This window comes from Haliotis rufescens, unplaced genomic scaffold (assembly GCF_023055435.1).
Source record: "Haliotis rufescens isolate VD_foot unplaced genomic scaffold, xgHalRufe1.0.p SCAF_23, whole genome shotgun sequence".
NCBI classification, from domain to species: domain Eukaryota; kingdom Metazoa; phylum Mollusca; class Gastropoda; order Lepetellida; family Haliotidae; genus Haliotis; species Haliotis rufescens.
The window spans coordinates 6719607-6733968 of NW_025963924.1; the positions used below are offsets into that span (position 1 = coordinate 6719607).

Below are 14362 nucleotides of genomic sequence, written 5' to 3' on the forward strand. Positions count from 1 at the left end.
AAATGTCCAGCCTCCCTCAGTCTGTTGCGTACCGTTTGATCTGATATTCTGCGTACCCCAGGGATCTGTGTGGTTGTAGACGTGGCTGAGGTAGTGCGGTCTCGGAGATGTCGCAGCCGGATGTATCGATCTTGTGCTTGGGTTGTCACCCTTGGTCTTCCTGACCTTGGTTTGTCGTCAACTCTGTTGTGTTGTCGTATCCGGTCGGAACGCTTTAACATGGTGTCACGTGGGCCGTAAGTTCGACATTGTACACAAAGGTTGATATTAGTTAAATATATACATGAAGCGTGTGTTCCTTCTTTTTTTTAAGTGAATCTAATATTTTGTTAATGAAACATGTTTTATTTTTGTAAGAAAAATTGTATATGTTATTACGGTATGATCATGAACATAATGAATGTTTCTTTTTCAGACGAATGAAACCATACAAGCATTACATTTGTGAAGTTAGAGCTTGCAAAGGGAAAATTGAAGTTATGTTCGAAGAAGGTTGTTTTATTATTCATTAAAGATGAAACAATATAATCTGATCATGTAAGTCAGGAAAAATAAGATAACGTACGCTACCTTGGCTCAAAGCAATCCATAAAGCATCCATATTAATACATTCTACATGAAATTCACATCGCTTAAATGATTTCAATTTGCTTCTTCAGTTGATGATGTTCTATGTGGTATGTGTACGAACGAAAACCATCGTTGTAAACGCGTCACAGTTTCACCCATGTGTGGAGAAGGGTAAGTATTGTTGCAGATTTTTTACACAGTTTTGTGTATCCTTACTTTAGAATTAGTGAGTTGAGATTTATCTGGTCCTACATCTCAACCACGTGCCGCGGATCGAATATTCTATTACGTCCACCAAAAGTAAAATATATCTAACGTGTGGTTCCTTTCGCCATGTTCATGCCTTATGATGTATTTGAAATAAAGTAATAGGATTCGAATGTTTATCGTTATTTCGTGCCACCTAGCAGAGCCACAAAACCCATTATAAAATTTATAGAAAATATAAATAGTTTAAATTTATTCATATTTGTCTACCAGCAAAATTTATCGTTGATGAGTTAAGAAAATAAATTGATACAACTACAAATATCTAAAAAAGTAACTGTTAATTTTATACAAGAAAAGTGATAAAAATTGTTACAAATAACACAATAAACAGAGCATAGAAGTACATACATGTACATGTTACAGTAAAACAAAATAGTTACATATTTGCAACAGATTTGGCATCTATTTTCACCCAAATTCAAATAAGTCCATACCAATATTGAAATATAATGTCTTTATTACATCTACCCAATCTAATTGGCTAGCAAGCCATCTGCAGATCTTGTGCCAAATTACTAAAAGTTCGGCAACATTTAAAAGTTTCAATTCTACAATCATATGAAAGATGCAGGTACATTGTATGCATGTCAGCTCAGGAATGACAAGGTTACTGGTTGTGTACCTGAAACAAAAATAGCTACCGGCCATTGTTCTTAAAGTGATCAGACCGTTGCAATACTCTAAAATTCACCCCCAAATGTACGCCAAAAGTAACATAGATAGAAAGAAACGAAAGTGCTATTTTCGATGGCAACAATCAATAACTAACCATACTGTCATAAACAATATGAATGAAATCAATGAAATTTCATCCCGCTGTCAATACCGACATGTTTCGCGGTCTGTAAATTCTATAAACCCGCGACAAGGCACCGACCGGTGTTTGACTGAGAGAAACAGTGTTTCCTCTTTTCAATTGCCACAAACTAATGTGTCCAATTATGTGTGGTACAATACAATTCCAGGTCAGTAGTAAGAACTCTTATGCCAAATTTAGCAGACGCATACATTTTCTGAATTGATAATAATAATACGGGTACATGTTAATCCGCCTATTTAGATTTTCTGTTTCAAATAGATCCTAGGGTCTGATGCCAGTCTCCGACTGTGCACAGGTGTGACGTAGACTTGTCTGTCCCTATGTGCAGCCAACCAATTTACTTAATGATACATAGCCGTATTTGAACCAAAAGATAAAATATTAAACGAGAATGCAAGAGAATAAAGGGCAAAGTAGCTATGAAAATATAAATGGACCACTGAAAATCAGTGATGACATCAGGCGTTCGCGAAAAGGGCTCGCTACCTACGGGTAGCACTCCTCATGTACTCCTGCCACACGACGACTGCTTGTGAACAAACAAGATAATCAAGTGATCGATAGACCAGAAAATACAATGAGGCGATAGTACGAACGTTTGGGATGACATCAGACAAAATGCCCACTTGCCCTCGACATAATGAAAAAGAAGTGTATTGAACTCCAATGGCGACCACAACAGGAAGTATTTGTATAGCCCTGTGACAACAATCACAAGAGGCGACCTTTCTTTCAGTCGCCATACAGAGAGTACCGCAATAGGCCGCAATAGGCCGGGTAGTTAAACTCAAATGAGTGAGCAAGCGAGTTAATATTTAACGTCACTTTGGCAGTATTTCAGCCATATCGTGACGAGAAGTTATACAATAATAACACATATGTTTAGACTAAATAAAAACATGTCATCGATGGACAGAACAATAACTAGAATATCACAGATTCGAATTAATACTGGTTGAAAACATTTAAGAGCAGAAAGTCAATGTTAACAACACAAAAAACAATGGGCTTGAGATAAAGGGAGATCACCATACCAGGGCCTATGGGGACTTACAGTGCCTTTATACTACGTTTAAATGTTTTGCCAGCATAAAAATACTTCGAATGATGTGGAACTTACTTACCCTCTTAGGGGGACAATACGCTACTTCAACCCCCCTTGAGGGTACCGCCACTAACAATCTAAGTTATTAATTAGCACTACCAATTTATAAAATGATACACTAAGTACATCTAAATTACTGAATTAATTCTATTTCTTTAAAAAAGCATATATTAAATGCGAATTTACATTACTAAAAAGATCCTTGATTGTTTTTACATTGAAATATTTATCCCTTGTGATGGCAAAATCAACACAGTCAAGCAGGACATGCCTGACCGTGATTCTTGCATCACAAGGGAGACAAAACGGAGGATCCTCACCTTTCAATAAATATTCATGGGTCTCGAGTGGCCAATATATACGAAATCGTTGTATAATAACCTCTTCAAATCTGGACTGTAACGGATATTTGGCTTAATTTCGGGTAATTTATTGATACCTACTCGGGTGTCTCACTTCTGATGCATAAGGTGTCTGATGTTACATCTGATGACAGATTTATAATCACTGTATGGGATAAAAAGTGGCGTCACAAATTTGTTGAGTGAGCATCGGCCATTGTGTTACCAATGATACCAACATGGGTGTGCAACTAACAAAAGAGGATGTCATATTGGCCAGTAGCAAAATCATTAAATAATTCAAGAATGTATGACTGTTTAATAATCTCATACCAACTTTGACTGAAGTAGGTCCGATAGTTTTTCAGATATTGTAGTAAACGTCGGTACCTTAAATTACCTTCCAGACTATAGCTTTACATTGAAAACACAGTATAAATAAGGATTGATCGATGCTGATTTACTCTAACGAGATTGATAAAGAAAGCTTCCGCCAATAGCGACTCAACTCAAAGTAATCGCGGTATACTTACCTTTAGCTCTAATATGTATGGACCACGTTCCTTGAACGGAAAAATACCGCCCACTTTAGCGATGTTATAACGATGTATGTTGCGATATATAACGATGTTCGGACATATCGTGCTGGTTATAAAATCGTGTATGTGAATGAAGCACAAACGACACCAGCACGATGGAAGTGCGAGCATACCACAAACCTACTACGAATATAACACGAGTTTAAGAAACCATGTCACTACGAATTCATCCCAATGTTGGCACGATATAGACTAGTTTCGTACGTGTTGAGTACGAGTTAGTTACGAGCTTACTATGACCTTAAACACGATCTCTACGAGTTTATCACGATGTCAACACAACTAAACCGCAAACACAGTGCTTTTTGCAGCAACATGGCACACCAGCACACCAGACTGTTGATTTCTGGTACAGTCGGTACGTAGTAGGGGTGGTTGCAGCCACCATCTTGGTTGCCCGCAGACATAAGTGAAGGGAAGAGGAGGACCGACGCCACGGTCAAGTCCAGCGCAAGGTTTGGGTGAGGACTTGGCTTCTACGTCGGCCGCAGCACCTTGCTGGAGGAGCTGGCACGATAGGACAGGATAAGACTTCCTGAACTTCCGGATCCGGAGTTGTTCCTGGAGCTTCTGAGTCGGTACGGCCCAAGCATAGAGAGGCAGTGGACCTTCATTAGGGTACCACTGGGGCCAACTCTACGCCTGGCGATCACTCTCTGCTCCGACTGGCAGCTTCTACAAGACCCTTGAGTACAGGTTCAGGTTCAGGGTAAACAACAACACAGTCTCCCATATTGTACTAGAACGCCAGACGAGTAGAGAACGGAAGCACAATGATTCTTGGACAAGTGGAACTTCCAAAACTGTCCTTGAAGCGCAAGCATGTTGCGATCGGAGCGCCCAGTGCTTCCGGATCCGTGTATTACAACTACAAAGGATTCCACACTGTGGTACACATGGCACTTGTCGACCGCGAGTACCTCACCCTCTCTACCTTCCCGGGACTCCTCCTCAGCTGCTGTCTTGTCCCAGCCTACTTCTTGTCATCCTTCGAGTTGGCATACTGATATTAAAACACCGAAAACCTGAAACTTGCTGCAAACTGATGACATTAAACTCAGAAAAATGCACTGGACTCTTCTGAAACTCGCTGTTAACTAATTGCTGGCGAGGGACGCAACCCGTATCTATACTCGTGATGATCGTGCTTCAGCCGCATGACCCGTGTGACCATATCCTAGCGAACTCGCGAAAAGTTCGTACTCAACACTTGATTATCGCAGTAAGATCGTGGAACATCGTAGCTAACTCGAACTATGCAAGTGTCAAGCTCGGGAAGACATCGGATTCACATCGTGTCTATCGTGAAAAGATCGTTTTCACGTCGGGTCGGAAATACTGCACGAGATCATAACGAGTGTAGTACGATATACTAGTATCAAGCTAACCACGAACAATACCGAGCACAACTCGTGTATAACACGAGCAGGACACGATGTAACTCGAGTATTGGAGATATTTTGAACATGACCAAAATATCTCCGACATCGCCAAGCAACCACGATCTCTTACGATGTATCAGGAGCCCATAACTTCGAGTATATCATGAACCAATCACGTGATACATCGTTGCCAACTTCGAGAAGGTGGACGGTTTGCATTAGTTTATAAACATAGCCTTCTTTGGTATAATTAAAATGATCTTTACACCTTCATGTAAAATGTTTTAGTTGAAACTTATAGATATAGGGCTAGCAAACATGACCCTATATATTTCAGTGGCGAGTCTGATGAGCTGGGACTTTGTTTAGGTGATGCAGGTAAGCACCATCAAAGCACATGAAAAAAGAGGAATTTTGATGTTATCTGAATTCAACATTTTGCATTTACACTAACTAATCTAAGTTTTAATAGTCAGTTTCCATATATAAAACAGTCACATATGAAATATTCATATATATGAGCGAGTGAGTTGGGTTTAACGCCGCTTTTAACAGTATTCCAGTTATATCGCAGCGTGTCAGCTTAATGTGGGAGGAAGGCCCGAAGTGATGCAGGCCTCGGACGTTTACCACTTCGATGAAACCCACGAGCACGGGTATGGTGCTGACAAACCTAGAAACATAATCGGGGCGAACCGGGATTCGAACCCACAATCATAGGTTTCTGGCATGCCCAAGTGACGCAACTCTGCACAGCGAATCGCGGCGCCTTGGACGACTGGGCCACCCGTGCCCCCTATACTTTAATACTACATCTATATTTATATTTATTGTTGTGTCCGCTTCCAAATTGTAACAATAAGTTTACCCATAAATCTATAAGGTCAGTGTGAAACCAACAAACAACAAAGAAATGATATTGAATTAACAACGTACAATAAACTCATACACTAGGTTTACAAATCAGTACAAACTGCTGCAAAGACTATACACATGGCAGACGACATTATAGAGGTGGGAGTGCAAAATTCATTCTCAGTACGATTACAATGGCAGTATAAAATACAATAGCAGTGGTAATAATATTCACCGAGCAGAAACAGTGGGCAAGTTTCCAAAATAGGCCCAGGCTTGATAATCAGGGCGGAAGCTATGATCCTCACACAAAACCTCGTCTTGATGTAATGTGCGACGTGATTGTCATAATCTTGCCCAACTTGTATAGTCTAAATACCTCGTAGAAAATTACATATATGGCTGGCCCGGTTTAGCTATCTAAGAAAATTCTAGATTAAACTTGACGCCAAAAAGGATCTAAATATAGTAACTTCCACACCACTGCTCACATTCGAAAGTAATACATTCCTGACAACTAATTAAATATTGTCAAAACACAATGCTACGAACTTCTACCGAATCTCATTTGAACAATGTAATAAGATTACAACATTGTTTAACAATACATTACACTGCCATATAACTACTAGTATATATGAATATTTTTTTCAGATTGTACGTGTACATATGATGAGTCATATTGCTGCACACCAGACATTTAATTCAGCCATGAGTAAGTAAAATAATCCTTTAGTATTATTGTGAACAATATTTGCGGATGAAAAATAATTTCTGTCATTCGGGGGGGGGGGGGGGGGGGGGGGGGGGGGTTGAAAATGGTCTTGGATATATCTATAACTAATCACACGCATCTGACAGTTAATCGCGACGGCGTCTGGACCAGACATTCCAGTGATTGGTATCATGAGCATCGATCCACGCAACTGGGATACGTATACTGTCTTCAAAGTTTATTGAATATGCATCACATGTATTACATATTTATCAAAGATGTCTTGCTTATTAATTCTCGTATGTCTCTTGCAGTTCTCGAACTGTACACTTCAACTGTGAGTATATAACCGTATTTCAAATTCATCATTGTACGTGTGAACAACATCTGGACAGTAGCAGTCCCGGTTGGCGATGAATAATAACATGTTCGAAGATGTGACTGCGCTTTGACTATTAAATGATAATGTGTCTTTCGAAATCTGGCTCTAATCTTCCGTCTTTATTTGATCTTAGTATGACTTTAAAGTAACTATATGCAATTAAGAATTTACATATCTACCCCAATAGGTCTCGTCAGAAACCTATGATTGTGGGTTCCAATCCCGGTTCGCCCCGTTGATGTTTCTAGATTTGTCAGCACCATACCCGTGCATATGGTAAACGTCTAAGACCTGCATCACTTCGGGCTTTCCTCCCACATTAAGCTGACACGCCGTGATGTAACTGGAATACTGTTCAAAGCGGCGTTTAACCCAACTCACTCAATCATACAATTACTCTCGAATATGCATCGTCAGGTTAAGATTCTTCCTACTGAATTCTTGAGGTACTCCTCGCTTGCATAGGGATCTGTCGGGCTTCTTTGATTTTCAATAATTTCTTGAAGTTTATTCGTTCTATTTATTCAACGGGTGGATTATTATATATTTTTATAGAATTTAATCTCACATCAGTTGCAAATATATATATTTATTAAACCATAGTGAAAGTATACCCCATTCTCAAAATAGGGAATATTACACTCGTCTTAAACAGATCACATCAGAAATTTCTATAATGAATAGTACAAACGATAACCACCTACTTCCTTGACCTAATTCATAATTTGTTAAACATATGGTTGTATTTACTGTATGTCTTTTAAGCAAAGTTTGTAGAAAGTAATCATTTCAAGTTGTCTAGATTCAAAATAACTTTGTTAAACATTTGATTATATTTACTTTATGTTTTTTAAACAATGTTTGTATGTACATCGACTATGAACTATCGTCAGAAAGTGAGTGAACTTTGCTGTACCGCCACTACATCGGTACTTTTAATCTTTCGGAATTATTAACACATTGAAAAGATAATCATAAAAAATAAAAAATTCCCATCCCACCTTAAATAAGAGCAAACCTGTATTGTAGACGTTCATTTAAGGTGGCAACAAGACTGGAACCTCGACAAACGAGCCTGGAGCCTCGACAAACGAGCCTGGAGCCTCGACAAACGAGCATGGAACCTCGACAAACGAGCCTGGAGCCTCGACAAACGAGCCTGGAGCCTCGACAAACGAGCATAAAGCTTCGAAAAATACAGAAACGTTGGTCGGAGGAGTGGTTGGAGGTCTCATCGGCGGAGTCATCATCACTGCTGTCGTCGTATTGCTGTGGCGTGTGTGTCGCAAAAGTAGAAGGTATGGACGTATGAGCTCACACAGGTGCTTATAAGACAACCTGCTACGTCAACAATTAATGTTCCAACAGAGGGAATGCAGCTGCATGAATTAACACGTTTCGTGTAGGAGATGGGTGGAACTGTAATCATTTAGTTGTACTGTAATTACTGTTTTCTTTCCTTGTATTGGATAAATTGGACCCCTAAACTAGTTCAATGGGACTGATATTAGGATCAGGTGATCACGAACATTATAGGTTTGTCTGATCGTTGTTTAACGCCGCACTCAACAATATTCCAGCTGTACGACAAAGGTCTGTAAATAATCGAGTCTGGACCAGACAAGAAAGTGATTGACATCATGAGCATCGATCTACCCGATTGGGGTAAGATGAAATGCATCAACCACGTCAGTGAGCCTGACCACCTGATCCCGCTAGTAGCAACTTACGACAAACATGGGTTGAAGAAGACCAGTTCTAACCCGGATCTTCGCGGGTACCAAAACTTACCTTATGAATGAATGCTTGTACATATTGTAATTTGACTGCATTTAATTGCCTGAAGTAATTCTTTGCACAGACATCAAGAAAGTACCGGAGAACAGATGGCAGACACTCACGCATACCTGGGCCCAGTACGTCCAGATTCAATACAGTTATAATCCTCATACAAGTTTTCTTTACACGTGTAAAGTTCAAAAACCTTTAATCTTTACGCTCTTCCCATAGATGTATTGTTTCACATATTCGCCTTCTGATTGAGACTTTCTCAAGAACAACATTAAGTGTAAATTGCCAATGGGTTCTTTTTCTATTCTTTCACAACGGATGAAAATTTGATTTTTTGAACTTGCTATAATATATAAACTATATGTAAGTAGTTAATTGGGTTATACCTCTATCCTTAGGGTCACACCAGCGACTCACAAGACAAAAAGAAAGGAGCAAATGAAAAGTCTTCCTCTGTCCCTGACGTAGTTAAGACTTCAGTAGGATCTGATACTGGCGAGTGTGCGATCATCTCAGAGTCTGGCGACCAGGGAGACTACACTGAAATTACAGATGACATCACTGGGGCAGCAGGAGGGGGTTCTGTGACAACAGCAAGTCATGGGATGGACCCACAGGGAGGACGTAAACCACAGCATGCTGCTGACAAACCTGACGGAGAATATAACACACTGGGAAATGCTACTGTGACCAAAGCAGATGCTAAGCATACCTATGACAGGTTGGGAGACACTAACCCTGACAAAGCTCGCCTCGGGCACACTGGGAACAGCGGATCAGGTGCAGATGATTTCTTCCTGGAGGAATCTGAAGGCAACTACAACAGACTAGGGCATGGTGCTACTGCTATTACGACTGGTGTCAACAGTGAGTACAACAGGCTGGGGGACACTACTGAGGCTGGAAATTCTGAATTAACGGACACAGATGCGCCATCTTTGGATTACTTAGTCCTCGAGGAACCTGCAGACACGTACAACAAACTTGGAGTTGATGGGGCTGCAACTACGACTGATACAAAGAATACCTATGACCGATTAGGAAACACGAATGTTGATACAAGACCTAGAGATTCGGAACCATACGAAATCTTGCTGAAGAAATCAGGTGACACCTACACCAAGCTCGGAGAGAAACCGTCTGCCGATGAAGTGGAACACACGTACAACAAACTTGGAGGTGCTACACACAAGAGAGAACCTGACGTCCCTCCTGATGGTACCTAGGGACCCTCGTCATAGGTCTCAGCATAGCATGTGTCTTATACATTCATTGTTTAGTTCTGCAATGTATATAGTACTCAACCATATTTTAGCATTATTTGTTTTAAGAAGTTTAGAAAATTGGAATGTGTGGTGAAACGTTATTGAGCAGTCTAGAGAACATAATAATTTTGTCATACATGTAGCTCATGAGAATAATTTTTTTCAATTCTGAGAGGTGCCTCTCTTTGGTGTGTATGTCCCATGTGAGGATTTAGTCACAGCAAATGAGGATTTCGTACGTAGGATATTTTTAGAAACTGACTACTTTGTGTTTGTGTTTGTGGTCTGTCACTGAAAATCCAATATTTTTATATTTGTCTGGTTGAAAATGTATCTCGGTCTGTGAAAACAGTCACCTAACCTGGTGATGTTTTCTTCTCATAATCGAAACTGTCAATGGACGCAAGAGAAGGCGTCAATATTTTCACTGGGACGCATGTACCTTTTTATGTCAACTATTTCTGAGGTCGGTAGGTTTTCAATTAAATCACAGGGAATATAAAAATAATAAATACATATAATTACATATATATACATACATGTATATTCGTTGTATTACCATCAGTTATCATGCCCTGTTACTATTATTATTATTATTATTATTATTATTCTTTCCTTATATTTATCTGAATATGTAATGCTTGCTGTATGTTGCACTATCACGTGGCTTGTTCTTTAATGTGTGTCTGTACTTGGAATATAACATTAAAAAATATGAAATAAATAATAATATTTTGCTTAGCTCAAACTGTAATAATTTCATACTTTGAAGTTTACACTGTTTCTTTCATGCTGATTGGCTGAAAGGGTAGTCACGTGATCTGATATTTGGAGTTCACACACGTAACATTTTTCACATTTTTTTTGCAAACTTTTTTTGTGAACTTTTGCCAGAACTACTTTCCGGGGTTTCCCCGAATTCTCGATCGGTGTTTACGATCAACTCGTTTTTCTATTTTCTTCTAAATCCCAGCATTTATCAGCAATATATTTAATTTAGTATTTTTGCCTGGTGTTGTAACATTTCACATGACTTATAAATAAATAAATGCTTTGGTTCTGGTGATTGATGTCGCCTGGCTGTCCTTGCGGTGATTTGGATATGGAATGGCTATCTTTCAATACTTAGAACGCAAGTGAAGAAAATTAATTCTGTAAAATTACTGAGGTGAACGAAATTAATTTATTGAGCGATATTGACTTTGATGTCTTGTTTTCGGAAATGAGAGGAATCTAGCACCAATGAAAACAATGTCGTATCCTGCTCAGATGTGGCCGCTGACACAGAGCAAACGCGACTGCTTCTGATCAATCCCAAACTAAAACCCGATTTACTATCGTATCGGGAACAAAATGGATTTTGATAAACCATAAAACATAAAAAGGTAAGGAAAGAAACTTAAATAAAAAAAACCCAACAACTTGCCTACCTGTTTTATCGATTGGTCATCGGAGACGAGTAAATATCCTTAGACGGAATTAGAAATCTAGATATATCTACTAATCCGCTTTCTGAGTTGGCCGACCTTCTCCGTGCATTATAGGCCGAGAAGCGGTGGCACAGTAATGAAGCTGGCATCAGGTCATACAGTAGGTCCATCTCAGGTGACAAGAAACACCAGCTACGCAAAGTATTACAGCACACGCGACAAATCCCAAACTCAAAATATAGCACCCTCACGTTGAAAATTAACACAAAACACACACGTTTCAGAGCACTCGGTTCAATCCCCACCAGTCCATTCCGCATCGTCCGAATTGGTTTGCGATTATCCAAACACAAGCAACACATTCATAAATCGGTGATATTCCCAATTTGCTAGTGCCATGAGAGGGTTCACGCGTCGGGTTGTTTTCCATAACTGCTCCATAAACTTCATTTTCAACAGCAGTAAGTATAAATTTCATCCTCAGTCATGCTCCCGTTCGACTCGAAATGCACCTATTTACAAACTTATGTGACGTCATATATAAATCCGCCCTTGAAGGCTGTCCTCGCCTCGGTGCATCGAGGTCATGTTTATATTTTTGTTCAACTTCCTGTAACCTATTTTCAAGATTTGGTTTTATCCCAAATATTGTTTGTCAATTTGTATCGAGAATGAAATTATGTTGACATATTACTAGATTATGTTGTATATATTCAAAGAACTATTTTCTTTGCGTAACTGAGTATGAGTGGGGCAACGCATGTGACCGAGAACCGGCAAATACCGACAAAATAACATTGTTGCAATGTTCTTCGGCGAAACCAGAGGACTTTAAATTTAAGCAAACATTGTTACGACATTATTCGGCGAGACCAGTAAACTACAAAGTAAGCTCGGAGGTTCACACAGTTTCACCAGCGCTTTTAAATCGTTCACACTTCAATGAACCCATGCAAACTGACGTTCAATTCTTAAGTGTTTACTAAACGTTTCATTTTTGGCATTCTCGAAGTTGGTGAGTAAATAAGTAAACATACAACTTTATTGAAAACAACTTCTGGTTTACTGCATTTAGCGACGTTTCTATGCAGATTCTTACATCGATGGAATGGTTTCAGCCAAGCGATAAGAGGCTATAGTCATCAAATGTTGTGATACTTATACAATATAATTGTTAATGCATCCGAACGTTCAGTAAGGGCAAGGCTTAAACAGCTGATTGGATACTAATGATTTGTTCGTTTGTTTGTTGTTTAACGCCGCACTTAGCAATATTCCAGATATATGACGGCGGTCTGTAAATAATCGAGTCTGAACCAGACAATCCAGTGATTGACATCATGAGCATCGATCCACGCAATTGGAATACGATGACATGCATCAAGCAAGTGAGCGAGTCTTACCACCTGATCCCATTATCACCTCTGACGACAGGCATTTTCCTGTATACCTTAAACCTTTTCTATTGCATAAAAAAGGTATCTGTACACAATTTTCATTTGGTATTAAGCTTGCAAGTGTGTGCGTGAATTTTCACGGGGTCAAAATTACTTAAATTGAAGGGAAAATGCATATAATTTGACAAAATTGGCTGTAACATTTTTATTAAGTCATTAAACTATCCAAATTATGTCTTTGATCATAGGTTGAATGTTCGGTTGTATGAATTTGGCAAGCAGTTTGTTTCATTTAACTGTTATTCTAATTCTCAGTGAAAACATTGATTAAAATGTTTTTTCTTCTTTTTCAAATCTTGTGAGTAGGTAAAACATTAATTCCATTGGATTTTGGCAATACAAACACTATAACTGCATATCAAAATCTGCATAGTCCATTGTGCTATCCTATACAGGAAACAAAATGAAAATATATTAAAAAGGGGCTGAGATATTGTATACAATGTTACCCCACCCCCTAAAACAAATTTTGACCAAAAATTGCTTATTGAGATATGGTGGTAGATTATAATAATGTAGTGGAATTATAACACACACAAATAATAAAATGATAAAGAAAAATGATGTTTCAAGTTTTTCTATGAACATCTATGGTGGCCATCATGAATTTCAAGAAGGCTGCCATTTTGACCTGTTTTCAAAATCAGGGTCTAATATAGTTCTTCAACATGGTCATGTAATATATCATATGAAAGCTGTTACATTGTCTTTTAAATGATGTACATTATTCACTGAGATCTGTGGTAAATTGACCCCTAACAATAAAACAAATGATATATTGAAAGCGATTTTCTCTAGCGACACCAACCCACCCCCAAAGTCAGATAACAATTAAAATTGACATAGTTTCGCTCAAAATCGTAGATATACTGCACTTTTGTCCGAGCATTTTACTAGTTTATCATTTGAGTGAATAACAACATATGTGAATACTTGAAGTATTATGAAGTATATAAAAATTACATCACAGAGTTAAGGGCTGTGAAATAATGTCACCTCAAGTCACCGTCAGAGTCCTTCTCTTCTGGAGAGGTAGGTAAGTTGTTTCTGTTTAGGCATGACATAGCACAATTGCATCAAAAGGAACATCAGATGTTGTTCTTGGCGCAGGTACACCTGGATGAGGAGCACCTGCTTATTGTATATTTGCGAATAATTCTAGACACAGTTAGACAACCAAAACCACATGTTATCATGGTTGGAAATGCGAATACAAAATGTCATCAGATGTAAAAAAAGGTGGTTGTTAAACAACAAACACCCAATCAGTTGTGTACTCAACAAAAATCATTTTATTTATTTTCTATTGTCAACCCTTTGTGATGAGGATGATATACATACCAGCCAAAAGACAAATTAAGGACCATCCGAATCGGCAAT

The 14362-nt window shown here is 38.8% G+C and overlaps 1 protein-coding gene across 1 annotated transcript; it reads left to right on the forward strand.

Moving 5' to 3' along the window:
• The first annotated feature begins 8204 nt into the window (after positions 1 to 8204).
• LOC124129134 lies at positions 8205 to 11161 on the forward strand. The gene is made up of 3 exons (XM_046492630.2): positions 8205 to 8337; positions 8901 to 8955; positions 9229 to 11161. The coding sequence occupies exons 2-3, from the start codon at positions 8926 to 8928 to the stop codon at positions 10054 to 10056; spliced, it is 858 nt and encodes a 285-aa protein (XP_046348586.2). The 5' UTR covers positions 8205 to 8337; positions 8901 to 8925; the 3' UTR covers positions 10057 to 11161.
• The last annotated feature ends 3201 nt before the right edge of the window (positions 11162 to 14362 follow it).

Bases quoted from the DNA above. Each gene is read 5' to 3' on its own strand.
- LOC124129134 (XM_046492630.2), top strand. From the start codon at position 8,926: ATGGCAGACACTCACGCATACCTGGGCCCA. The intron at 8,956-9,228 runs GTACGTCCAGAT...CTCTATCCTTAG, and splicing joins CTCACGCATACCTGGGCCCA to GGTCACACCAGCGACTCACA.